The following is a 27,549-nucleotide window of genomic DNA, read 5'->3' as shown; positions in this document are numbered from 1 at the left end:
CTCGCTAGCCAATCAGGCCCTCAGGTTACCTGCCAGTCATAAGTTGTGCAGGATTCTTCCGGCAGCGGCCGTTTTCAAGCTTGACTTTGAAGAGTAGTCGGCGTCTGTGGTTTTTTATTCTCTGCTGTGAGTGCAGTAAGCTGAGCAAAGCATGGACAAGCTGGAAAATCACAATGTGGTGAGTTTGGGGCTATTCTCAGACCGGGAGAAGCAGCTAGCTGAGCCATAGGAGACAGTGTTGTGCATCCTTCTCTGGCCGGGTAGGAACCGGTGACCAGGTGCAGAGTTATTCATGTTTCTGCCTGGTCCTTCTGGTCCTGCACACCTCAGCAGGGTCTGCGTGATGCTGCTTGATTCTGCATGTTTTTTGAAATTCCCGAGCTGGCTGGCCGCCTCTGAGTGACTTCACTATCCTTACTGCTCCTGGTCAGAGATTTGGGAGCGGGACTGTGCTTTGAAATACCCTTGTTGTTGACTTCACTGTGAAATGCAGGCTCCCTTAGTGCTTGTATTGTCGCAGTGGAACACAGATTTGCCAAGGTCAGAGAGCTCTGGTCCCTCTAGTATCTTCCAGAAGTTCTGCACATTGAATATTTAATATTTAGGTTTAGGATCCATCCTGAGTTAATTCTGTGGAGCTTGTAAACAGTATTTCCTGTATAGAATAGCACTCCACTGCTAAACTGTGATGTAGTAGAGTAGAATTGATGGTAATAGAATTTCCAGTTCTTGGGAAACATTAAGTCACAACGTAGAATTTAGGTAAGGAAGAGCTTCACCCCAGATACCCCAAAGGTAATGTTATTCTAACCTGTTAGAGATTAGTATGATAAAATATAAAAGTTTGTTTTAACCAGCTACATTCCCATAACAAAGGAGACAAACCTGATTTACAACCAGCACAAATACCCATCCCTCCATTAAAAAACTGGCTTCTAAATGCTGCTCAAGGGGCCATTACAGGGTCACAACCAACTTTAAGTTCTGTTGTGACATAAAGGTATATTAATTCTAGAATTAATCTCCAGTCTTTTTGAAAACTAATTTTGAGTCAAGGTCTCCTATTTTGATTGAGATGTGCTTGAACCCTGTCTGTCTGTAGCCCCACATGGCATTGCCCTTGTTCTCCTCTTGACTAAACACTAAACCTTGGATTACATGTCTGCAGTACCACACAGTTCTAAAATTGTGTTTGCGTCACATAGTGGACTGTCCATTGCAGAACAGGAAAGGATTTGTGTGTGGAGCATGGCTTCTCCCTTCAGACCAGAAGAGGAGGAACATTGTTCTGTGTTCACTGCAGGAGGAAACAGACTAGATAATGGCTAGGTCACAGGCTGCACTGCAGGGGTCTCCATTACAAAGAAGGACTGATGTGGCATGGTGAATGACTTTCTTTGTAATTTCCCTTCATGTATTAATTTCTTCCATGTGAATCAAGGCAGACAGAGTTGGTGGGTGTACAATTTAGGGAGGATAGCTTGAACTACTAAATATTGTTTCCAAGTAGACAACTCTCCTATGCAGATATGTACAACCTTAGTTGACATAGTCAAGTCAGCTGAAGGGTTTGAGAAACAGGTGATTGACTGTAATACCATCACATTACAGCACTCAGTAGCTAACATTTTACATGGAACAAAGTCATACAGTCTCATATTAATGGCATTCTCTCTATCAGGGAAAAGCCTACTCCATTTCAGATTTAGTATAGATAAGTTTCCTACTGTTTTTTTAAATCATTTTAAATCATCAATTATTGATATCATTTTTAACATTCATTTTCATTAAATGCATTACTGCTATATTTTTCAATGTTTCCTAGTTTAATAATTTCATTCCATTTTGTCTTAAGTGCTGTTTATTTATTTATATCAGTTTAGTGGAGGTTTTCTTAACTTTGTGGTCCCAGATCCCTTTGGGGGATCAAATGACCCTATCACAGGACTGGCCTAAGACCATCAGAAAGCACAGATTTTTATATTGTAATTCATAACAGTAGCAAAAATATAGTTATGAAGTAGCAGTGAAAATAATTTAATAGTTGGAGGTTCAACGCATCAGGAGGAACTGCTTTAAAGGATCACAACATTAGGAAGATTGAGAACAACTGGTTTATATCAATGTCTCCTGTAGCTCAGGCTTCCCTCACACTATGTAATTGGGAAGTGCTCTGAACACCTAATCCTGCCTCTGCTACCCAGTGCTGGAAAGACAGTCCTGCAACTCCTTCCAAGCTGGACCTCGACTGGTCTGTGGGAAGGAGAAATAGATTAGTGAAAGAGTATCCTCCAACTTCTCCATATTTTATTGTGAATTTATAAGTGAAGTAGGACCGGTGTAAGAATTTAGTTCACTGACCAACTTGAAAGCAAGCATAGTCACAACAGAAAAGGGGATGGACAAGAAAGAGGGTGAAAGCTTTCCTGCTGTGACAGTAGCTGACATTAGCAATGAGAAGTGACATACCAGAGACCATGCATTCAAGAATCGATATAAAAACTGAACTTATTATTAAACCAAATTACTGTTGTTACAGTAGTTCAAGCAAACTAGAAGAACTGGATAAAATGGTGTGGTTCTGCCTAACATGACTGTATACCCTGAGAGAATGATGTGAGTTGTACTTGGTGTGCTGTAATACAGATCCCTAGTCTCTGGAGCACATGACCATGAAGCTTGTTTCTACTTTTTAACCATATTTTTTTGATATTGTAATTACATTATTTTCACTATCTCTCTCTTGCTTCCAACTGTTCCCATGGACCTTTTATTATATTCTAATCCATGGCCTCTTTTTGTTTAACAATGATTGTTTGAATGTGTCCTGTGTTTGGTTGCAGGACCTCCCAGCTATGAAGTAAAGGGTTGACTACATTGGACATTGAGTGTGTAATGGAATGTGCACACATAGGTCTGTGTGCCTTGGAGAAGGAACAGGAAGTGCTCTGGGAGAATGGAGGATTTTACTAAACTACAAATTATGGTCTTGTCTCACCATAGTGTGGAAGGACAAACCTGGAGGGTTTTTGCTCTCTGAGACATTTGATCTCTATTCACCCAGTAGGGTAATTGCTAATGTCTTAAAGCCAGGATGGGTGATCCTAGCAAATGAAGGACTCTCCTAGGCAATCAGGAGCACCAGTAGGAGGTAGTTTACAGATTCTTTACAGGATTCTCTTGTTCTGCTGAAGGGAGCTGTAAGGAGGACCACAAAGCCATGCCATGGTGAATGTAGGAGCCACTGTGCCCAAACCAGGAAGAGCAGGTTGGCTGAGCTGTCAGAGCTGCTTGGAAAGAATGGACCATGAGCCACACAGGTTCTGTTAATTTGAGTGGTGACCTGGGTAGTGGCCCTCGGCCTCTGAGCTTTGTTGAGTGTGGATTCCTTGGGGGAGGGGGAGTCTCTGCCATACTGGTGTGGGAGACTATGAGCTTGTAATATTGTTACCTCATGCTATGTAACTGACAATTACTTTAAACACCTAATCCTGCCTCTGCTGCCCAGTGCTGGATAGATAGTCCTGCAACTCCTGCAAGACTGGGCCTTGACTGGTCTGTGATAGATTTGCATATGTTGAACCAGCCCTGCATCTCTGGGATGAAGCCTACTTGATCACAATGGATAATTTTTCTAATGTGTTCTTGGATTCAGTTTGCCAGTATTTTCTTGCGAATTTTTGCGTCGATGTTCATGAGTGAGATTGGCCTGTAATTCTCTTTTTTGGTTGTGTCTTTGTGTGGTTTTGGTATCAGGGTAACTGTAGCTTCATAAAAAGAGTTTGGCAATGACTCTCCTGTTTCTATATTGTGAAATATATTAAGGAGTGTAGGTATTAGTTCTTCCTGGTAGTTCTGGTAGAATTCTGCATTGAAACCATTTGGTCCTGGCCTTTTTTTGGTAGGGAGATTTTTAATAACAGCTTATAATTCTTCACGACTGACAGGTCTATTTAGATTGTTCACCTGGTCTTGGTTCAACTTTGGTCTATGGTACTTATCTAAAAAAATGTCCATTTCTTGTACATTTCCCAATTGTGTGGCATGCAGGCTTTTGTAGTTAGATCTAATGATTCTCTGAATTTCCTCTGTGTCTGTGGTTATGTCCCCCTTTTCATTTCTGATCTTATTAATTTGCATGTTCTCTCTCTGCTATTTGATTAGTTTGGATAAGAGTTTATCAATCTTGTTGATTTTCTCCAAGAACCAGCTTTTTGTTTCGTTGATTCTTTGCATTGTTTTCTGTGTTTCTATTTTGTTGATTTCAGCCCTCAGTTTGATTAGTTCCAGTCTTCTACTCCTGGGTGAATCAGCTTCTTTTTTTCTAGAGCTTTCAAGTGTGCTGTTAAGTTTCCAGTGTGTGCTTTCTCCATTTTCTTTAATTGTGCACTTAGTGCTATGAACTTTCCTCTTAGCACTGCTTTCATAGTGTCCCATAGGTTTGAGTATGTTGTGTCTTCATTTTCATTAAATTCAAGGAAGACTTTAATTTCTTTCTTTATTTCTTCCTTGACCCAGGGGTGATTTAGTAGTTGACTGTTCAACTTCCATGAGTTTGTTGGCTTCCTGGGGGTATAATTGTTGTTGAATTCTAACTTTAATCCATGGTGATCTGAGAAGACACAGTTGGTTACTAATATTATTTTGTATCTGTGGAAGTTTGCTTTGTTACCCAGTATGTGGTCAATTTTCGAGAAGGTTCCATGAGCTGCAGAGAAGAAGGTATATTCTTTCCTATTTGGGTGGAATGTTCTATAGATGTCTGTTAAGTCCATTTGATTCAATACCTCCAATAATTCTCTTATTTCTCTTTAGTTTTCTGTCTGATTCACCTGTCTATTGGTGAGAGAGGTGTGTTGAAGTCTCCTAGTATTAGTGTGTGTGGTTTGATGACTGCCTTGAATTCTAGCAGTGTTTCTTTTACATAAGTGGGTGACTTTATATTAGGGGCATAGATATTCAGGATTGAGACTTCTTCTTGATGAATTGTTCCTGTTATGAGTATGAAATGTCCATCTCCATCTCTTCTGATTGATTTTAGTTTGAAGTCAATTTTGTTAGATATTAGAATGGCCACACCCGCTTGTTTCTTAGGTCCATTTACTTGGAAAACCTTTTCCCAACCCTTTACTCTGAGTAGGTGTCTGTCTTTGTGGTTGAGGTGTGTTTCATGTAAACAGCAGAATGTTGGATCCTGTTTTTGTATCCAATCTCTAAGTCTGTGCCTTTTTTTGTTTTGTTTATTCTAGTATCAGAAAACACTCTTTCCACTTCCTCCCCTCCTCCCAATACCCTCTCGCTCCCCCACTCCCTCTCCTCCTCCCTCACCATTCCCAAGAGCAGTCAGGGTTTCCTGTCCTGTGGGGAATCCAAGTTCCTCTCCCCTCCCTCCGGGTCCAGGAAGGTGAGCATCCAAACAGGCCAGGATCCCAAAAAGCCAGTCCATGCAGACGAAACAAGACCCAGTGCCATTGTCAATGGCTTCTCAGTCTTCATTTGGACCTCGGGGGTTCAGTCAGCCCCCATGTCAGCCACATTCAGAGAATCCGGTTTGATCAAATGCTCGTTCAGTCCCAATCCAGCTGACCTTGGTGAGCTCTCATTTGATCAGTCCCCTTGTACCAGTGGGTGAATGCACCGTTCGTGGTCCTGACTTCCAGTGCTACAATGTGGGTCTCCATCTCTATCTCCATCCATCGTCGGATGAGGGCCCCCTCTGATTTTGCTTTCCTTGTTCACGATCTCCCTCCCTCTGCTTCTCCTTTGAACCTAGGGAGTTAAGTCCAGTGTTCCAATATGTGTCTCTGTCTCTATCTCCATCCATCGCCATATGAAGGTTCTGTGGTGACATGCAAAATATTCGTCAGTATGGTTATGGGCCAAGGCCAGTTCAGGCATCCTCTCCTCTGCTGCCCAGAGTACAATCTGGGGACCTCTCCTTGGGCCTGGGAACCCCTCCAGAATCAAGCCTCTTGCAAACCCTAAAATGGCTCCCTTAGTTGAGATATAAACTTCCCTGCTCCCAGAACCATCCTTCCTCCCTCCCCCGTCCCATTCCCCCATGTCTGTGCCTTTTTATAGGTGAATTGAGTCCATTGATATTAAGTGATATTAATGACCAGTAGTTGTTGACTCCGGTTATTTTATTTCATTTTTTTTTGAGTAGTAGATTGTATGTGTTTCCCTTCTTTTAGTTGTGCTTGTGAAGGGTCGCTAGATGTCTGAGTTATTGGAGGCAGTATTGGGAGCGTTGGATTCCTTGGGTTGTGATTTTCCTTCTAATACTTTCTGTAAGGCTGCATTTGTAGCTACATATTGATTGAATTTGTTTTTATCCTGGAATATTTTGTTTTCTCCATTGATAGTGAACGATAGCTTGGCTGTGTATAGTAGTCTGGGCTTGCATCCATGGTCCCTTAGTTTCTGCAGTAACTCTATCCAGGACCTTCTGGCTTTCAGGGTTTCCATAGAGAAGTCTGGTGTAAGTCTGATAGGTTTACCTTTATAAGTTACTTCACCTTTTTCCTTTGCAGCTCTTAATATTCTTTCTTTAATCTGAATGCTTTGTGTTTTGATCATTATATGTCGAGGGGATTTTTTTTTTGATCCAGTCTATTCGGTGTTCTGTATGCTTCTTGAACCTTCATAGGAATATCATTCTTTAGGATGGGAAAGTTTTCTTCTATAATTTTGTTGAATATATTTTCTGGACCTTTGGTCTGCAATTCTTCTCCTTCTTCTACCCCTATTATTCTTAGATTTGGTTTTTTTTATTATGGCCCAGATTTCCTGAATGTTTTGTGATGAGAATTTGTTGGATTTGCTGTTTTCTTTGGTCAGAGCACTTATTTTCTATGTGGTGTCTTCATAATCTTAGTTTCGTTCTTCTATCTCTTGTATTCTATTGGTTATGCTTGTTTCTGAAGTCTCTGTTTGTTTACCTAGATTTTCCATATCTAGCCGGCCCTTGGTTTGTGTTTCTTCATTGCCTCCATATCAGTTTTCAATTCTTGAACTGTTTCCATTACCTGTTTGATTGTTTTTTCTTGGTTTCTCAGGGTGTCGTTTACGGATTTACTCATTTCTTCATACTTTTTGTTATACTTCTCTTCCAATTCTTTACTCATTTCTTCCATCTTTTTGTTATATATCTCTTCCATTTCTTTAAGTGAGTTTTTCATACCCTGTTTAAGGGACTCTATTGCTTTCATAATGACACTGTTTTCCACTTCTTCCGGAATAGGGTGTTCAAGTCCTTTTGTAGTAAGATTGCTGGGATCTGGTGTTTTCATGTTGTTTTTCAGATTGTTGTAGTAATTCTTGCCTTGGCGCCTGCCCATCTCTTCCTTCAAATGCTCTCCAATGGCTCTTCCCTCTGCTGGATCTTCTGCTACAGGATCAGTGCCCCTTGCTTGCCAGGAATCTCCCTGTCTGCAGTCCTACATTGCTGCAGGCAGGCTATTAAAACAAAAGAACTCCCTCCTGCCGGGTTGCACTCACCGCCCTGTCCCAGTGCCCACACAGCTTGGGCTGGGGGATTTTATGCCCCGAAAAACACAGAGAGGAAGGCAAGGGGTTCCTGGCTGAGAACAGGGATGGGGTATGAGGAGAGAGGGCTTAACTGGGGGAAGCCGCCCCTTCGGAATACCCAGGGAGATGAGGGTGGCGGGAAAATTGTGTGTTCCCTTACTGGGCTATTGTGGTGGGTCAGGAGCACACTTACCCCTCCATTGTATCTTCTCTAGTTTTCTCTTCTTTATCTTAGATATTTGCCTCTTTCCATTTCCTGGCATATCTATCTTTGTTTGTGTTTTTGCTGCTTAAGTGATTGATATGATTAATACATTGCCTTTGGATCTTTAAAACCTTCTTGTATATTATTGTCTCTTTCTAGATAATCTCAGCTACCAGCATGACATAGCTTAGAGTGATCTGAGAAAATACCAATTGAGAGTATGCCTAGTTCAGAATACCTGATTTACGTATCTGAGACAGATTTATTGATTTTGATTGATATAGGAAGGCTCTTCCACTGAGTTGGCAATATCTCTGAGCACGCAGCCCTGGGATAGATAGGAGAGCTAATTGAGCACAAGACAGTGACAAAGCAAGAGGGAAAGCCAGAAAACAATGGTTCCACTTGTTTTGCCTTTAGTTATTAGCTTGAGTATCTAGCCTAAGCTCTCATAAGGAAGAATTGTGAAATAGGGTTAACAACCAAATAAACATGTTCATTACCTGAGTTGCTTTTGATTGCATAATTTAATAACAGCAACAGAGAAGAAAGTTGGAACAAAAATGGGACTCAAAGAGGATTTTGTTTCTGCAAAGGACCTAAGAATGTTGACTCTGATAAGAATGCTTAAGATATTAGAAAACTGGACAAAGAGCTTAATCATCTGTTCTTTTATGACCTAGAAGATGGGAATGTTGCAAGTAATAGCCGACAGTGGAGGTCAAGGTCATAGGATTTTACTGGGCAGTAGACTCTTCAGGGAATCATGGAGCTGGCCCAACCTAACTCCCTTGAGAGACCAGGTTAAAGTCCATGGTTCCTGGGTCACTCTATACCTCCCAGTTCCTGACAGACTGTTGCATTCCCTCAGGCAGTGAAGCATTCTGGCTGATTTGTACTTCTTTGTATGATCCCTTAGTAGTCAAGGAATCATGAATGCTTACATTAACCTATTTTTATTAATCTGTATATTGCCACATGGCTGTGACCTATTGGTAAGGTTCCATCCAGCATCTGTCTCCTTCAGTGGCTACATGGCCTCTCTGTGATTCTGCCTTCTTTTTTCCTCTATCTCCATTTGGCATTCCCGCCTTGTTCTATTCTGTGCTGCCATAGGCCCAAAGCAGTTTCCTTATTAACCAATGGGAATAAAACATATTCATAGCATACAGAGGGGAATTGCACAACACCTCCGCTTTCTGTCTAAATAAAAGAAAGGATTTTAACTTTGATATAGCAAGATTACATATAACAAAAATATCATCAAGCAAGAATTATAGTTACAATATTTAGTCCATTTAATTTGGCAAATTAAGGAAAATACTCTATCAACTATTCTATCTTTGTGAGTCTAAAGTTTTATATCTAATCTATTATAATTATAAAACTGTCTTTCTTCAACTCCAGCAAAGACTTCAGAAGGATATATATTTCCTAAGTAGTTATAAGCACTTCCAAAACTCTAGAATTGACAAAGACATCTTGCTGCCTGGACCGTTTCCCAAAGTTCTTTTGTAACACTGGGGCATCCATCTTCAGTTTACAGGCCCATAGTGTCTGGCAGACTTTTCCATGAAGCAGAAAATTTCAAAGACAGTTCCACCTATAATGACAGTTTCTCAGTCACCTTTTTTGTGTTCTTCAGAATGTCTAACAGACTCTTTCATGAAACAGGTACTGTCTCACCTTTAGGCAACTTTAACAGTCATTTTTTGTAGGTCCTGCTTGTGCAGTTTATACAACATACCATCAAGCAATCCAGGCAAGAGCAGTTTCTTGCCCAAATGGCTAGCCTTGTCACATTGAAGACAAATTCCATAACGAGTTTTTGCAATGCCCATCAACCTCTCTGAAATAATTGGTACTACCAGAAGGAGATATGTCTCACTGTCATGCAATGGCCTGTTTTTAAAACATTTAAAATGCCATGTTCTGTATGTCTTTGAAAGATTTGAAGAATATCTCTCCATATGAAATATATCTCCGTACATCTAGAAAGCCTAGCTAATATGACTCCAAGTTTAACTATTATAAATGACTATCTATTAATTTGTATTTATCAAATACCTTAAACAAGAGCAGAGATTCATTTAACAATATTGACCTTAAATTTGTATCAATAGACCAAAATCTGTACAAATGCAAAATATTATCACTATACTATGTCCCCTTTAAATGTAAATAAACATTTATCAACAATATTTGAGAATTTTGGAGTAGTTTTCTTCAAATTGCCTTCTGCTTTTTGTTGGGCTAAGAATTGTTGAGGGTTCATGGAACCTATCAGGGGATCTTGGTCCATCAAACAACCTTTTTCTGGAAGGAATCAACAGGTTCTCATCCTCTGCAGAAACAAAAGCAGAACCTTTTTTCCAAAGCAACATATCCTTAGACCCAAATTTTGAAGTCAAGATACCTTTAAAATATATATTGGTTTGGCTTAGCAGCCCATAAAATGAAATGTCTCTCTGTACTTAACTCATTCCCAGTCAAAAAACTCAAAGAAAATATAATAATATGCATAATCTATACTCTCTGTGAATTTCCCATCTTTACATGGCTTATTTTTCTTTACTCCTTTAATCTGTGACTGTCTTCTCTCTCCCAAGCTTGCTTACATTTATACACTGTGACCCATTTACAGGTCTTTTAATCTGAATCTGTTTATTTGCACATTTGTAATTATTTTCTGACCAGAAGCACGTTTTTAAAATGCTGAACAGCCATGGCTAGGACCAACTCCTCAGCCCTGCCTGCTTGCTCTACTTAGTCCAACATGGCAGAGGTATGTTTATTGCCAGCTCTGTGAGCCATTCTCTGTGCCCCAGGTCCAGGAACTTGATGCGTCTATGTCTCCATTAAGCAATTTGTTAAATGGTGCACACAGACCCCATTTCAGTGCAGTACCTCCCAAAAGAGACAGAGCTATTTGTGCCAGCACAAAGCAGGAAGCCCTTCCCTAAAGAAGCCGTGCATCAATTGTTGCCAATGCTGAGTCAGGAAGATATCTCTTATAGGAGGTGTGGCACCCTTGCTTGCTGTCAGCTAACAAAGCCCATCTGGAAAAATATGTGGCTTCCAAGAAGTCTTACTTAACTCTGTTCTTTTGTGTCTAGATTTTTTTTTAACTCTCTCAGGTTTTTTGTTGATGAAGTTGCCTCATTTTGACACCATTCTGTTGAGAGACGCTCTTTGTTTCCTGGCTGCCCAGAAATAATTACACAGAAACTATATTGATTACAACGCTGCTTGGTCAATAGCTTTGTCTTCTTATTAAGTAACACTTACATCTTAAATTATCCCATTTCTATTAATCTGTGTATTGCCAATGGTTGTGGCCTACCAGTAAGGTTCCATCTGGCATCTGTCTCCTTTGGCAGTTACATGGTATCTCCCTGACTCTCCTTTCTTTCACCTCTATCTTTTCTTGGAATTCCTACCTTGCTCTATCATGTGCTGCCATAAACCCAAAGCAGTTTTTTTTTGTATTAACCAATGGGAATAAAACATATTTACAGCTTACAGAGGCAAATTCTATATGATCTTGGGAGCTACAACTGTATTGATCCCAGAAATTGTCATTATCTTCTATTTTTGAAAAATAAGGAGCGCTTCTTAAAATGCTAAGCACTTCTAATGAACTTAAGCTGTGCCATTGGTAGAGTAAATATGGCCTGCCTGCTTGCTCCACATATTACAACATGGCAGAGGCATATTTGCTGCCTCCAAGAGTCATGTACATTGCCCCATTTTCCGGCTTACATGGGGTCTACGTTGCTATTAGCAATCTGCTCACAGACCCCATAGTTGGTCCTCCAGGAAGAGTCAGAGTTCGCTCTGGCAGCATAGTCTGGAAAGCCGGTATTTCAAAATTTTCAGCTTTATTATTTATTTATTTATTTATTAAAAATGTCCACCTCCTCCCCACCTCTCTTTTCCCTCTCCCTGCCCACCTCCCCTTCCCTCTAGTCCTAAGAGCAGTAGGGGTTCCCTGCCCCGTTGGAAGTCCAAGGTCCACCCGCCTCCATCCAGGTCTATAAAGGTGAGCATCCAAACAAACCAGGCTCCCACAAAGTCAGTCCATGCAGTAGAATCAAAACCCAGTGCCTTTGTCCTTGGCTTCTCAGTCTGCCCTCATTGACAGCCACATTCAGAGAGTCCGGTTTGATCACATGCTCCACCAGTTCCAGTCCAGCTGTCCTTGGTGAGCTCCCATTAGATCAGTCCCACCATCTCCGTGGGTGGATGCACCACTCGTGGTCCTGACTTCCTTGTTCATATTCTCCCTCGTTCTGCTCCTCATTTGGACCTTGGGAACTAAGTCCAGTGCTCCAATGTGGGTCTCTGTCTCTATCTCCATCCATTGCCAGATGAAAGTTCTAAGGTGATATGCAAGATATTCATCAGTGTGGCTATGGGACAAGGCCAGTTCAGGCACCCTCTCTTCTGCTGCCCAAGGAACAATCTGGGAATTTCTTCTTGGACCTGGGAACCCCTCTAGAATCAAGTCTCTTGCAAACCCTATAATGGCTCCCTTAATTAAGATATTTACTTCTCTGCTCCCATATCCACCCTTCCTCCATCCTACCCATCCCATTCCCCTAGCTTTCCCAAATCCTCCTCTTCTCCCTTGTCTCTACCCATCTCCCCTTACATCCACCCCTGCACACCCCCATGCACCCACGGTTTGCCTGGCAATCTTGTCTACTTCCAATATCCAGTAGGGTAACTATATGAAAATCTTCAGCTTTTTTTCTGCTACCTCTAAATCAGGAAAACTTCTCTAAAAGGAGCCGCAGCATGTTACCAGTAAGCATAATCCTTTTGTGGAAACAAATGTGGCTAAACTTCATTTTTTAGTGTCTAGAATTCCTTTCCTAGCTCTCTAAGATTTTAAGTGGCTTTTAGTTGGCTGTGTGGGCACCAGTTTGTTGTGGGAAGCCGCTTATTATTTCCTATCTTCTCAGCCCCAAATAATCACACAGAAACTGTTTTAATTAAATCAGTGCTTTGCCCATTAGCTCTACCTTCTTATTGGCTAACTCTTACATATTAATTTAATCAATTTCTATTAATTTGTGTATTGTCATGTGTCTGTGGCTTACCAGGTAAATTTCTCAGCGTCTGTCTCTGATGGAGGAGGGTCATCTGTCTATGTGTCCTTTCATTGGTTAATAAAGAAACTGCCTTGGCCCTTTGATAGGACAGAAAATTAGGTAGGTGTAGTAATCAGAACAGAATGCTGGGAAGAAGGCAGTGAGACAGTTGCCATGACTCTCCTCTCCAAGACAGACACAGGTTAGGATCTTTCCTGGTAAGCCACCACCTCATGGTGCTACAAAGATTACTAAATATGGGTTAAAGCAAGATGTGAGAACTCGCTAATAAGAGTCTGAAACTAATGGGGCAGGCAGTGTTTAAATGAATACAGTTTGTGTGTTGTTATTTCTGGGTGTGAAGCTAGCCATGCAGGAGCCAGGCTGGAATGCTGCCTGCCACTCCTTCTACAACATGACTTCTCTCTGACTCTGCTTTCTTCCTTCTAGCATTCAGTTTAGTTTTCCCCACCTACCTAAGTTCTGTCCTAAAGCTCTGTTATAATCCCAAAGCAGTTTCTTTATTAACTAATGATAATCAGCATACAGAAAGGAATTCCACAATTTGAGTTTCTACATCCTCAACCCATTTCCTGTTCTTTGTGCCTGCTGTGTTGTAATTGAAACTAATCAGTCAGCTTTCTTCTTTTGCTGTCATAACTTTCCACCATCATAAACTCTATCACTAAATCACACAAGATTCAGTAGAATTTGCTGCTAATTGGTGCTAAGGTGGTTTGGTAGCCTACTGTTTTCATTTTTGTTTGTTATTTTTTGAAGACAAGGTTTGTCTGTGTTGCCCTAGCTGTCCTGAAAGTAGCTCTATATATCAGGCTGGCTTCAAACTCAGAGAATCTCTGACTCCCAAGTCCTGGGATTAAAGGTGGGCTTTTTAGTTTTTATATTGTTGCATAGTGGTTTTGTTCCTATCAAGCATATGCTGTTGTACTGAGCTTCATCCATATGTTGAATTTTAAAATTTGACAGAGGGTATCATTATGTTTTTCAGGATAGCATGTACTCATGACATTAATCTGCCTGTGCCTTCTGTGTTATTGGATTGCAGGTGCATAACCTTCTTCCTGCCTATTTTGTTTGTTTTGAATTTTTATTTTAAAAAGAGTGTTATACCTGAATACTTGGATATGCACCCTGTGCGTACCTGGTCTTTACATTGATCAAAAGATGGTATTAGAAACCTTGAACCTGAATAATGGATAGTTATGATTCCCCCATGTAAGTCCTTGAGCCCACCTGTATGCAAGACCAGGAGGACTCTTTACTGTTGAGACATCTTTCCTACTTCGTGTTGATTATTTATAATCAGCATATTAATTTCTATTGTTTTCATTTGTCCATTTGTAATTTTTTAAACACACAGTGCCTTTTAGTAAAATCTCATTTATGTTGCAGTTTAAACTGGGGCACTTCTGGTTTCTGGTAGATGAATAAAGAGTTGAAGCAAATGCATAACTCTTTGTAGAAACTTCAGCAAAAACCTGAGTTATTTCTAGCTTTTATGCTTATTTGATTGATTTTTTTTCCTTGTGAAACAGGTATTTAACATGTATTTCTGACTGCCCTAGAAGTGATTTCATGGACTAGGCTGGTATTCAACTCAGAGGCAGATAGATATACATGCCTCTGCTTTCTGAGTGTAAAGATTAGAGAGGCATGAATCAATGCATCCAGCCTTTTCATTTTATTATCTTTTTTTGTAGTTAGGAATTAATCATTCATACAATTTTTCTTATCTGTACTCTGTACTGATGTTCTGTTTATGTATCTTTCATTGTTGGTTAGTAAGCATTTCTCTTGCAAGGTGATATCCTATTCAAAGGGTTCAGAATTGGCAGAGGTGAACCTCCTATTCAGTTTGCTTCTAAAGTGTCTTGGTGATTAAATTATGATGTCTTTGTCATGGAATAAGTATGGGGAGCACCAGAATTATATGACTATACTGTCAAAGAAGTATACATTTACAGTGTTGTCAAAATCATATTTTCTTTTCTACACATGCATGTGATATTTTAGAATTCCGTGACCTATGATGACGTGCATGTCAACTTCACTTGGGAAGAATGGACTTTATTGAATCCTTCCCAGAAGAGTCTCTACATAGATGTGATGGTAGAGACCTACAGAAACCTCAGTACTATAGGTAAGACTGTATTATCTTTTATGTTTCATACAAAGGGACAATTATTCATTGGTTACTGATGCTCTTTTGTAATATGGTTAAAAAAGAAGAATGGGGTAAATAAATCAGGCATGGTTGTAAGGTTTGCTTCAAATGGTAAGTAATTTTTTTTTTACAATTTTTAATATAAATCATACAATTTCTGGCATTATATTTTAGGATACAGTTGGGAAGACCATAATTTTGAAGAACATTGTCAAAATTCTAGAAGACATGAAAGGTAATTTTCATGTATAAGCTGATACAAATGTACCTCTGAAGAATTTGCAATGTATCCTATATGCTTTAACAAAAGCAATAGTGTAAATAATAAAGTGCATTGATGTTTATTAAATTCTCACAAAATCATATACCTTAATTTCAGATAGGTGAACTACATTTGCAAGCCATTGTTTTAAGAAAGAAGTTAAGAAAACAATGTCTTAACCTATATTACCATTTGAATCATAGTACAATGAAAGCTATTATATTATTGTAAAGTTGTCAATCCATTTATCTCATATTATTCATATTATAAAAGATATGCATGTTGAATAGGTGATAAGTATATCTCTAAAACTATCTATTACACTAACAGTCCATAGAAAAGGTAATTTAACCCATACACTTGTGACTGTGTTAAGTTTAGTGAGGGGGCATTTAGAGTTACGAATCAAGGGGCAGCTGTTTTGGAGTTGCCTTAATCCATATACTACAAGTTTATGAGGACACAAAGTCAAATTGTGTGAACTCAATGTGGAAACCTTATATTTGTTATTCCTCCTTTACTAGGTACGCCATTTATTACTCTGGATACAAGACACATGAGCATAGGGATGTGAAAAGATATAACATACCTCTCTCAGAACAAATAGAAAATATGTAGCAGTCCCTATGTTGAGTATACTTATTGAATTTGATGAACCTGTATACAAGTAATATATCAACAAACTGACATTTCAGAAAAGCACCATGAGTACTAGGACTGTGTAAAAACTTCTCTGTGTCCTAATTCACTTAACAAATGTAGCATCACTCGCAGTATAAGAAATGTTATAAATGCAATGAGAGTGGTAAAGCTCTGAGTTTTTTCAGTTCTCTTCAAATATATGAAAGTTCTCATACAGAAAAAAATATTCTGTAATTGTGAACCATATATTAAAGGCTGTTATCAGTTATCTTCAAAGATGGAAAGCAAGCCTTAATGAAGGGGAAAAACAATATTGTAAACATGGTGATAAAACCTTAACATATAATTCCTCTTTAAAATAGGACTAAATTGTAAAATTAACTTATTCAGATAAAAATATTCAACAATGTATTACATGTAGTAATGCTTTCACATATACCATTATCATTGTAGGCTTGAAAAAAGTCAAACTAGAAAAAAGAGTTCTGCATATTCTCAATGTGTTAAAACCTTTGCATGGGACAGTCATCTTCACAGTCATGAAAAAACAAATACTAGATTGAAATGCTATGAAGGAAATGAGTGTGGTAGTGCCTTTTTACATCACAGTCATCTTCAAATGCATAAACAAATATGCACTGGAGAGAAACCCTATAAATGTAATCAGTATGGTCAAACTGTTGCACATTATAGTGATCTTAAAAGGCATGAAAGAACCCATACTGGAGAGAAGCCCTATGAATGTAATCAATGTGGTAAAGCCTTTGCACATCACAGTCATCTTCAAAGTCATGAAAGAAGCCATACTGGAGAGAAACCCTTTGAATGTAATCAGTGTGGTAAAGCCTTTGCACATTACAGTGATCTTAAAAGGCATGAAAAAACTCATACTGGAGAGAAACCCTATGAATGTAATCAATGTGGTAAAGCCTTTGCACATTATTGTGATCTTAAAATGCATGAAAGAACCCATACTGGAGAGAAGCCCTATGGATGTAATCAATGTGGTAAAGCCTTTTCACAGCACTGTAGTCTTCAAAGTCATGAAAGAACCCATACTGGAGAGAAACCCTATGAATGTAATCAGTGTGGTAAAGCCTTTGCACAGTACAGTAGTCTTCAAATGCATAAAAGAACCCATACTGGAGAGAAACCCTATGAATGTAATCAGTGTGGCAAAGCCTTTGCACAGTACAGTATTCTTCAAATGCATAAAAGAACCCATACTGGAGAGAAACCCTATGAATGTAATCAGTGTGGTAAAGCCTTTGCACAGTACAGTCATCTTCAAAGTCATGAAAGAACCCATACTGGAGAGAAGCCCTATGAATGTAATCAATGTGGTAAAGCCTTTACACATCACAGTCATCTACAAATTCATGAAAGAACCCATACTGGAGAGAAACCCTATGAATGTACTCAATGTGGTAAAGCCTTTGCACAGTACGGTAGTCTTCAAAAACATAAAAGAACCCATACTGGAGAGAAACCCTATGAATGTAATCAGTGTGGTAAAGCCTTTTCACAGCACTGTAGTCTTCAAAGTCATGAAAGAACCCATACTGGAGAGAAACCCTATGAATGTAATCAGTGTGATAAAGCCTTTGCACAGTACAGTAGTCTTCAAATACATAAAAGAACCCATACTGGAGAGAAACACTATGTATGTAATCAGTGTGGTAAAGCCTTTGTACGTCACTGTAATCTACAAAGTCATGAAAGAACCCATACTGGAGAGAAACCCTATGAATGTAATCAGTGTGGTAAAGCCTTTGCACAGCACAGTTATCTTCAAAGTCATGAAAGAACCCATACTGGAGAGAAGCCCTATGAATGTACTCAATGTGGTAAAGCCTTTGCACATCACAGTCATCTACAAAGTCATGAAAGAACCCATACTGGAGAGAAACCCTATGAATGTAATCAGTGTGGTAAAGCCTTTGCAAAGCACTGTAATCTTCAAAAACATAAAAGAACCCATACTGGAGAGAAACCCTATGAATGTAATCAGTGTGGTAAAGCCTTTACACAGCACTGTAGTCTTCAAAGTCATGAAAGATCCCATACTGGAGAGAAACCCTATGAATGTAATCAGTGTGATAAAGCCTTTGCACATTACAGTAGTCTTCAAATACATAAAAGAACCCATACTGGAGAGAAACCCTATGAATGTAATCAGTGTGGTAAAGCCTTTGTACGTCACTGTAATCTACAAAGTCATGAAAGAACCCATACTGGAGAGAAACCCTATGAATGTAATCAGTGTGGTAAAGCCTTTGCACAGCACAATCATCTTCAAAGTCATGAAAGAACCCATACTGGAGAGAAGCCCTATGAATGCAATCAATGTGGTAAAGCCTTTGCATATAACAGTAGTCTTCAAAAACATAAAAGAACCCATACTGGAGAGAAACCCTATGAATGTAATCAGTGTGGTAAAGCCTTTGCACAGCACAGTCATCTTCAAAATCATGAAAGAATCCATACTGGAGAGAAACCCTATGAATGTAATCAGTGTGGTAAAGCCTTTGCATGTCTCAGTAATCTACAAAGTCATGAAAGAATCCATTTTGGAGAGAAACTGTAGAGAGCTGCTTTGTGCCACGCCTTAAAGATGGCACTGTCTTCTGCCTTCCACCCCCCCAATCAATGAGTGCTCTCTAATCATAAACATTTCCATTTTTGACCAAAATTTGTAATCAGGCTTGCTTCTGTGTACCTGGGCCTATCCCCATTTCCCATGTGGCTTGCTGGGGTTGGCTACCCAGAGGCTATTCTTGCTATGAGGGGGCTTTCCCCGGGGTCAGAAGGTTGTTCAAGGTTCCTGAATAAACTGCAGTTATAAGAGTCTGTGTTGCGTCTTTTTTGCTGGTCAAAGCGGACGCCACAAGTGGTGGCCCCTATGGAGACCTTTCTTGTCAGGACTCAGAAATTTCTGCAGCCAGGGCAGTACACTGGAAAGTTCCCAGGTAAGTTGGGAATCCGCAATAAGAGCATGGCTTAATTGCTCTACTCTGTAAACAAAGAGAGAACAACAGCGACAAGAGCGTGGGGGGGGGTGGTAATTGCTCTACTCTTTAGATAAAGAGAGAGCGTAGTGCGGTTTTGCAAGTTGATGAACCGAAAGTAAAAAAAAAATAATTATGGGCGCTTCTCAGTCGCAGCCAATTTTCTTGGCTCTTAACGAACTGCTATGTTCAAAGAATTTAAAGATAAAAGGAAGTACTTTGGAGAGGTTTCTGAACGAGTGAGATACCATTGTACCCTGGTTTGCCGTTTCAGGGAGTCTCTCGATATCATCGTGGGAGAAGCTAGGGAGAGACCTAGTTTTTGCCTTTGTGCAAGGGACCCTTAAGGGTGGGGTCAGGCCAGTTTGGAAACTAGTTAGAAGCTGTCTTGAGGACCAGCACTGCAGTGAAGCAGTAGAAGATGGCCAGGCAGCGCTGGAGATGTTGCAGAAGGAATGGTCAGAAAAGTCAGAGAAGGCAAGCAGTGAAAGGAACCATCAGAAGTGGGGAAAGTTATACCCAGACCTCTCTGAATTAAAAGAGTCAGAGGGAGGATATCCAGAATTGGCTGAATCGGATAAGGAGCTGCAGGTGCTCATAAGAAAAATTGGAGAAGGGAAAATTAAGAAAAAGGGAGAGAAAAAAGGAGAAAGGTTCAAAAGCTCCGACACCTCATTCCATGACACCGTCCACCACTCCACCTTATGTGGGAAGAGGCCAGGACAGCTCCGAACGCACATTTTGTCCGGGTGTCTGGAAAGTGGTGAGAACTGAGCTATCACTAGCGTATCCATTGTTTCAGGATCCACAAGGGAACAGATATGAGGATCCTTTAGATTTTAAGATTATTAAATCTCTGGCTGAGTCTGTAAGAACTTATGGAACTAGCGCTTCCTTCACGGTGGCACAGATAGAAGCCCTGAACCGATATTGCATGACGCCCAGCGGTTGGAGTGGGCTTGCTTGTGCGTGTTTGAGCCCAGGACAATATCTATACTGGAGAGCCTTTTTTTTTCAAAGTTTATTAAAATATAAAAGTTTCCATTTTCGCCCCTCCTCCCAACACCCTTCCACTCCCCCCACTCCCTCTCCTCTTCCCTCTCCATCCCTAAGAGCAGTCAGGGTTTTCTGCCCTGTGGGTAGTTCAAGTTCCTCCCCGCTCCCTCCAGGACCAGGAAGGTGAGTATCCAATCAGACTGGATCCCCAAAAATCCAGAATATGCAGAGGAAACAAGTCCCAGAGTCATTGTCAATGGTCTTTTGGAAAGACTTCAGGCCAGCCACATTCAGAGAATCCAGCCTCCTCCAGAGAATCTGGTTGGATCAAGCGCTCCTTCAGTCACTGGAGAGCCTTTTTGATAGAGTTTGCAAACCAGGAAGCAGCTGCCAATCAAGCAGCAGAAAACCATGCTTGGGACAGGGACATGCTACTTGGCCAGGGTCGCTTTGCCAATCAGCAGACCGGGTACCCAGTTCAAGTCTTTGAACAAGTTAATAGAATTGGCATTAGAGCCTGGAAGGCCTTGCACAACCAGGGGGAAGTGAGTGGCAATCTTACTAAGATCCTGCAGGGCTCCACTGATCCATTTTCAGACTTTGTTGCTCTCATGATTGAGGCTGCAGGCAGACTCTTTGGGGATCCAGATCAGGCTATGCCACTGATAAAACAGCTGGTGTATGAACAATGCACGAAGGATTGCAGAAATGCTATAACCCCTTACAAAAGCTGAGACCTTGAGGCATGGATGAAGGTTTGTAGAGAATTGGGAAGTCCGCTTACAAATGCAGGCCTAGCAGCAGCAGTGATTCAACTAACACAAGGAAAAAGAGCAGCTTCAGGTGCCTTTAAGTGTGTCATAGTGGGAAATTTAAAACGGCAGTGTCCAGAAAGAGGAGGCACCCTTCAAGGGCCTAATGCTCAACGTTCAGCTCAGCCAGACATATGTCCAAGATGTAAAAAGGGGAAACATTGGGCAAATGAGTGCCGGTCTCTAAAGGATATAAATGGCCAGCCTCTGCCTCAGACGCCTGCAGACTCCCATCCGAGAAATGGGCAGTGGGGCCCCCACCACCAGGGCCTGCGAATATATGGGGCAGTTGAGTGTCAGAATGGGGACACATGCCAGGGGGCGTGGCCTATTCTCCGACATCCAAAGGTCCACGGAGAGCCACTGTGGGCTCAACAGGACTGAACCTCCGTGCCACCACCATGCTCGTATTAACCCCTAGAATGGGGGTCCAGCTTGTAGAATTGGACTTTAAGGGGCCTCTTAATTTAGGAACAGTAGGGTTACTTATAGGGAGGTCTTCCGCAACGTTGAGGGGACTAAGAGTTCATCCTGGAGTTATAGATCCAGATTATACTGGAATAGTCAAAATTATGGTGGAGTCACCTAGGGGCATTTCTGCAATTTCTCCTGGAGATCGGATTGTTCAGCTCATACTCCTTCCCAGTCTTCATGGGAGGTTTGAAGCCGGCCCTGCAGAAAGAGGAAATAGAGGTTTTGTCTTCTCGGGCACAGATTTAACCTTTTTGTCCCTTGACTTGGACCAACAGCCAGTTTTAATGCTTAAAGTAGATGGAAAGTGCATTCTTGGCCTGTTGGATACAGGTGCTGATAAAAGCATCATAGCCAAGAAGGATTGGCCATCAGGATAGCCGATTCAAGCTTCCTCTCAAACCTTACAAGGCCTGGGTTATGCAAAAGCCCCAGATATGAGTGCTAGACAGTTGCAATGGAGCGATGATGAAGGCCATCCAGGGAGTATTCAGCCTTATGATCTAGAGCTCCCCATTTCCCTGTGGGGGAGGGATCTGCTGAAAGACATGGGATTTAAACTCAGTAATGAGTATTCCCCATCTTCACAACAGATGATGACAAAGATGGGCTATCATCCAAGCCTCAGATTGGGAAAAAGATTGGAGGGACAGAAAGACCCTATATCTGTATAGCAACACCCTTCTCAGCAGGGGCTGGGGGACTCTCCCAAGCATATTCCAACTGGCATTTATGGTCCCCTGCCTGTTGGGATGTTTGCGCTCTTAACAGAAAGATCCAGTCTCAATGCAAAAGGGGTGCATGTCCATTTAGGCATTATAGATGCAGACTATGAAGGAGAAATACAAATTTTGATGTCAGCTGCGGCTGACATCCAGTTTGCTAAAGGAGATCGTATTGCTCAATTGTTACTTTTGCCTTATCTACCTATTGGCTATTCAGCAGCAAGCTGAAAAGGGGGTTTTGGTAGTACTGATGAGATAAATGTTTTGTGGACAGCTCAGATAACAAAAGTACAACCTAAGCTAAAATTACAACTGGCAGAATGCAGTATCTTTGGGCTGGTAGATACTGGTTCTGACATTACTATTATAAATTTGGAGGAATGGCCTTCGTCCATCCCTTATCAGGTTGTCCCCTGCCAAATTAGAGAAGTAAGTAGCACTCCTGTCAATTCCATTGGTCAAGCTACAACATTTGTTTCCATAGTGTCTGAGGATGGCCAGGTTGCGGTGTTAAAACCCTATGTGATGGAAGTAACCATTACTATATTGGGACGAGACCTGTTGGAGCAATGGGGAGCTCACATTCAATTTTAGTATTAGGAAATCTTGCTGTTGCTCTTTCCACAGATGGAACCCATAAAACTTTTGTGGAGATCGGAAGAACCTCTGTGGATTGAGCAATGGCCTCTTAAAAAGGAGAAATTGGAAGCCGCTCATTCTTTAGTACACGAACAATTACAGAAGCGCCATATAGAGCCCTCTACTTCCCCTTGGAATTCACCTATTTTTGTTGTTCAAAAGAAATCTGGTAAATGGAGATTGCTGTCTGATTTGCGGGGGGTTAATGCTTCCATGTTTCCCATGGGAGCTTTGCAGCCTGGCATTCCATCACCAGTGGCACTTCCTCAAAATTGACCTATGATTGTTATTGAGCTGCAGGATTGTTTTTTTACTATCCCCGTGCACCCTGAGGATAAAAAACGATTTGCTTTTTCCTTGCCCCAAATTAATCATTGTGGTCCCCATCATCGATTTCAGTGGAAAACTCTGCCTCAGAGTATGATGAATTCACCCACATTGTGTCAACTTTACGTTGATGCAGCTTTGAATCTGGTGCGTCATTTCTGGCCTCATTTATATATTTCCCATTATATGGATGATATTTTGTTTGCTGGACCAGATATTGAGGAATTGGAATCCCTATTAAAAGTTTTGCCCACTTATTTTGAACCTTTTGTCTTGGTAATCGTTCCAGAGAAAATTCAAAGAGATTTGGTGGTAAATTATTTAGGGTATGTAGTATCTCGTACTACTGTTCGCCCTCAAAAGGTATCCTTGCAAAGGGATAGTTTGCAAACTTTAAATGATTTTCAGAAATTATTAGGGGATATTAATTGGCCTTGCCCAACATTAGGAATACCTACGTATCAGTTACATAATTTATTCTCTTTGTTACAAGGAGATTCTTCTCTTACTAGCCCCAGGAACCTCACCAAAGAGGCAGAAGCAGAGTTACAATATGAACAATGATTGAAAGAAGCCTTTTTAGAACGTATTGATCTTTTGCAGCCTTTAACTCTTTATATTCTTGATACATGGAAATATCCCATGGCATTACTTGGTCAGGCGCTGCGCCCAGCTGAATGGATTTATACTTGACATCGCTTTGCAAAAAATATTATGCCCTATGAGCAGCAGATTGCCTTATTAATTGAGCAGGGTAGACAGAGGGCTATAACTCTAACAGATATGGATGTTGCATTTATACTTGTCCCATTAGCTAAGGATAGATTTGAATATTTATTACAGACATCTCAAGAATTCAAATAGCTTTTGCCTCCTTTACTGGTAATATTGAATATCATTTTCCATCTAGTAAATTATGGGATTGCTTCCGCAGACAGCAATTTGTTATAAATGACATAGTTGCTAGGTATCCCCTAGCAGCACCCACTGTGTTTATACATGGCTCTTTTCAAAAAAGTGCCTATTGGACCATTGATAAGTATTGGGTTCAAAATACAGATTTGGGGTCAGTTCAACAGAATGAATTATTTGCAGTCATTAAGGTATTACAGGAATTTCCTTGTGAAATTAATATTGTAGCAGATTCAGCCTATGTAGTAGGCGTGGTACAAAACATTTATAATGCAGTTACTTATTCCCCAAAACAATCCTTATCTCTTTTTAAATCCTTACAGCATTTATTGCAGCATCGCAATAACAAACTATATATTACCCATGTTCGCTCTCATACTTCCTTGCCTGGGCCTATTACTTATGGAAATGCTCAGGTAGCTAAATTCGTAGCCTTTATTACTCCTGAAGAAGACCATGCCCTGTATCATTCCAATGCTGGCCATTTACATATACAGTATAAAATTCCATATCGGCAGGCAAAACAAATAGTTAAAAATTGCCCTGTTTGTCGTCCCATGCATCTTCGCATTGTACCTTCTGGAACTAACCCTAGAGGTTTATCTCCCAATGAATTGTGGCAAATGGATGTTACTCATGTAGCTGCATTTGGTCGCTTATCCTATGTACATGTGACCATAGATACTTATTCTAAATTTTTGTGGGCCACTGCTCTCCCCGGAGAATGCACACAACATGTTATTCAACATTTGTTCGAGACCTTTGCAATTATGGGTGTGCCAGCCATCTTAAAAACTGATAATGGACCTGCTTATACCAGCCAGCATTTTGCACGCTTTTGTGCCTTGCATAATATAATTCATAAAACAGGCATTGAATATAATCCTCAGGGTCAGACCCTTATTGAGCATGTTCATGGTACTTTAAAAATGCAAATTAAAAAATTAAAAAGGAGGATTTTGGAATGGAATTATTTTACACCTTACAGAATAATGCAAGAACTATATTACATCAAACACTGTTTATTTTGAATTTTCTAAATTTACCACAAGGAGAGATATTGACTAGAGCAGAGAAGCATTTTACAGAGAAAGAAGGATATCCACATCTGAATCAATCAGTATGGATAAAATTGGCTAAGGATACCGAATGGCAGCCAGGAGTGTTAATATATAGAGGCAGGGGATATGGTCTTGTCTCCATAGGCAATGGACAACAACAATGGATACCCGCAGGATGGATCCAGGCATGGCCCAATAAGAATGGCTCCGTATCTGCACCAGAGGGCTCGCAATCAGAGCCCCCCATTGTCTACACCACCTGATATTCCTGTGCAGGCCATGGCGCAGCTGACTCTTCAACCACGTAGACGCCGACCTCGACATAATCAGGCCACACCTTTACCTAGTTGGGGGCAAATTAAAAAATTAACTTTTGAAGGACAAAAGATTTTGGCTCGTACAGGCAAAACACCTAACGTGAAAAACCTGTTTCTGGCTATGTGTGCTTTGTTGTCTGTAACCTCTTCTGTGGAAGCGGGAGTAAATTACCGGACCTATATCCCTAATCCACCTTTGTTTGAGCCGGTGTTTTGGGGCGATGTGGACGCATCTATCTTTACTTACCCAGCCATCCTGTCCCCCTCACCTTGTGGCAATTTGACACACCTTAACAAAGATGATGGAAGTGCTTATAATTTTTCTCATACAGGCTCAGGTTTGCCCATCTGCCTTGGCCAGCATCCCTGCTTGCCATTTGGGTGGCAGCATTGGCTGCTTCCTGGGAATCGTACTAAAACATCACTCACTTGGCTACAGCAGTTATCCGCTTGGTCTATTAATGTGAACTGGAATAACGTTAAATTTGCTGATGAATTGGCTATTCCATATTGCTCTGACTTTACATATGTTGATTTGAGACATCAGTACTTTTCCTGGCAAGAATGTCAAGGAAAGTTTGGGAAGCGCATGGGCCCCTACGTTGCGTGGGGACCATATGGACAACTTATTAACACTTGCTCTGAATGGAATTTGACATTGTGTGATTTATCTCAAACCACTAGGATGCCTGACCCTAAAGAGGGTATCGTGACTGGTTCCCGCCTGATGGCCTGGGGAGATGGTGGCATCGCAGATTTGCGGATGGCTTCGCTCTCTGCTCCTGCAGCTGTGCAGACACACCTTTGGAAGATTGCTGCCGTGTTGAAACCTGTTATGCTGTTTAATGGATCATTTAGTGGGACTGCTCAATCTGCTTCTAGTTATTCATTTACCCTTTTTCAAAAATATAATGTTACTGCCTGTGTGCCTTTTCCGTATGTTTTTCTTGTTGGAAAGGTTACTTTTGGGCTAGGAATGTCCTGCCCCTCTTGCCGTTTGTATTCATGTCTTAATACCTCTGTTTCTTTACAACCTGGGGACAGCATTGTGCTTCTGCAACAAAGAACCCATATTTGGCTACCCATTAAACTGGGCCAGGAATGGTCCCAGAATCCTGTTGATATTATTGTGATGGAATTTTTTACCAAACTTCTTAAGCGCACTAAGCATATGATTGGAGTGGTTCTGGCAGCTGTTTTAAGTCTTATAGCTGTAGCCACGGTAGCCACCGTGTCAGGAATGGCTTTGCATACTTCCCTCCAGACTAAGCATTTTGTTGAACAATGGCATAAAGATTCCCATGAGCTGTGGTTAGCCCAAACACAGATTGACACATGTCTGGAGACTCAAATTAACATTCTCAAGCAAACAGTTAACTGTCTTGGGAAGAAGGTTTTGGTTATAGAAAGACAAATCTGACTTAGGTGTGATTGGAATTCCACTACTTTTTGTGTGACCAGCTTGCATTATAATGACTCTGAACATGATTGGCAATTAATTCAGCAATACTTAGAAGGAAATACATCTGCCTCTAAGATTATTAATAGCTTACAGTTAAACATACAAGAGGTATTTGGCCGACAGTTTGAGCATGATGATGTTCCGGCCTTGGCTGATGCGTTCCTGAAACAACTGGAAGGATTAGACCCTTGAGATCTTTTACAAAGTCTGTCCCATACTGCGGGAGGCATGGGGATTGTATTACTCGTGCTCCTACTCCTGCTTATTATTTAATACTTCGCTTGCATTCGGTCCACACATAGCTCACTGGTCACTCTGTGGAAGGCAGTAATTTTTAAAAATTTAAAGAAAAAAGAAGAAGTTGTGGAGATTTGGAGACTGTGTTATAAAATGCAGGGATCATGTCACCCGTGCCAGGGGAGGTGTTGAGTACTACCTTGGACTCTAAGAGAAGTTCCATGGAATGCTATGGGACATTTCAGAGTGACAAGTCCTCTGACCTTTAATTCTGAGAGCAAGTATCACATGCCCTGAGGTTTGTGGAAGTGGCTGCCCTGAGGTTGCAGTCTCAGCTTGAAGCAACTATTCTACTCACTGAAGGAAATCTTAGAATAGATTGGGACAGTGAGATAATGTCTCTAGAGGCCCTTGTTTAAAATAGGCTAGAATGTTTTGCAAGCCCCCAGACCACTCTTGCTACATTAAGCTGCTTTGTGTGCATAATCTAAATAAGTTCTTGGTTAACTCATGATCTATAGTTCCTCTTTTAGGTAAAACTGTTGATTGAAGCAATTGTTTCCAAAGTGTATAAAAGGATAACTTAATAAACATACAGCATGCAGATGCAAGTGCTGTTTTCCGCCCTGCATCCCCTGTGTCCTGGTTTGTTCGGCACTCTT

General features: G+C 40.8%; 1 protein-coding gene across 2 annotated transcripts; it reads left to right on the top strand.

Annotated features, from left to right (window-relative positions):
- The first annotated feature begins 48 nt into the window (after positions 1-48).
- On the top strand, positions 49-27,518 carry LOC148122885 (endogenous retrovirus group K member 13-1 Env polyprotein-like). Of its 2 annotated transcripts, none has more exons than XM_087898252.1 (4): positions 49-178; positions 14,866-14,992; positions 15,191-15,251; positions 25,873-27,518. In XM_087898252.1, the coding sequence occupies exons 1-4, from the start codon at positions 152-154 to the stop codon at positions 26,606-26,608; spliced, it is 951 nt and encodes a 316-aa protein (XP_087754378.1). In that variant the 5' UTR covers positions 49-151; the 3' UTR covers positions 26,609-27,518. The 2 variants fall into 2 exon arrangements, with proteins under 2 accessions (XP_087754378.1, XP_087754370.1); XM_087898244.1 differs by lacking the exon at positions 25,873-27,518 and adding an exon at positions 16,374-18,767.
- Positions 27,519-27,549: the final 31 nt, after the last annotated feature.

Source organism: Myodes glareolus, chromosome 2 (assembly GCF_982192425.1).
Source record: "Myodes glareolus chromosome 2, mMyoGla1.1, whole genome shotgun sequence".
NCBI lineage: Eukaryota > Metazoa > Chordata > Mammalia > Rodentia > Cricetidae > Myodes > Myodes glareolus.
This window is presented reverse-complemented; position numbering and strand designations above follow the sequence as displayed.

Coding starts and splice junctions, on each gene's coding strand:
- LOC148122885 (XM_087898244.1), top strand. CDS start 152: ATGGACAAGCTGGAAAATCACAATGTG. Junction 179..14,865: donor AGCTGGAAAATCACAATGTG/GTGAGTTTGGGG, acceptor GTGATATTTTAG/AATTCCGTGACCTATGATGA. Junction 14,993..15,190: donor CAGAAACCTCAGTACTATAG/GTAAGACTGTAT, acceptor ATTATATTTTAG/GATACAGTTGGGAAGACCAT.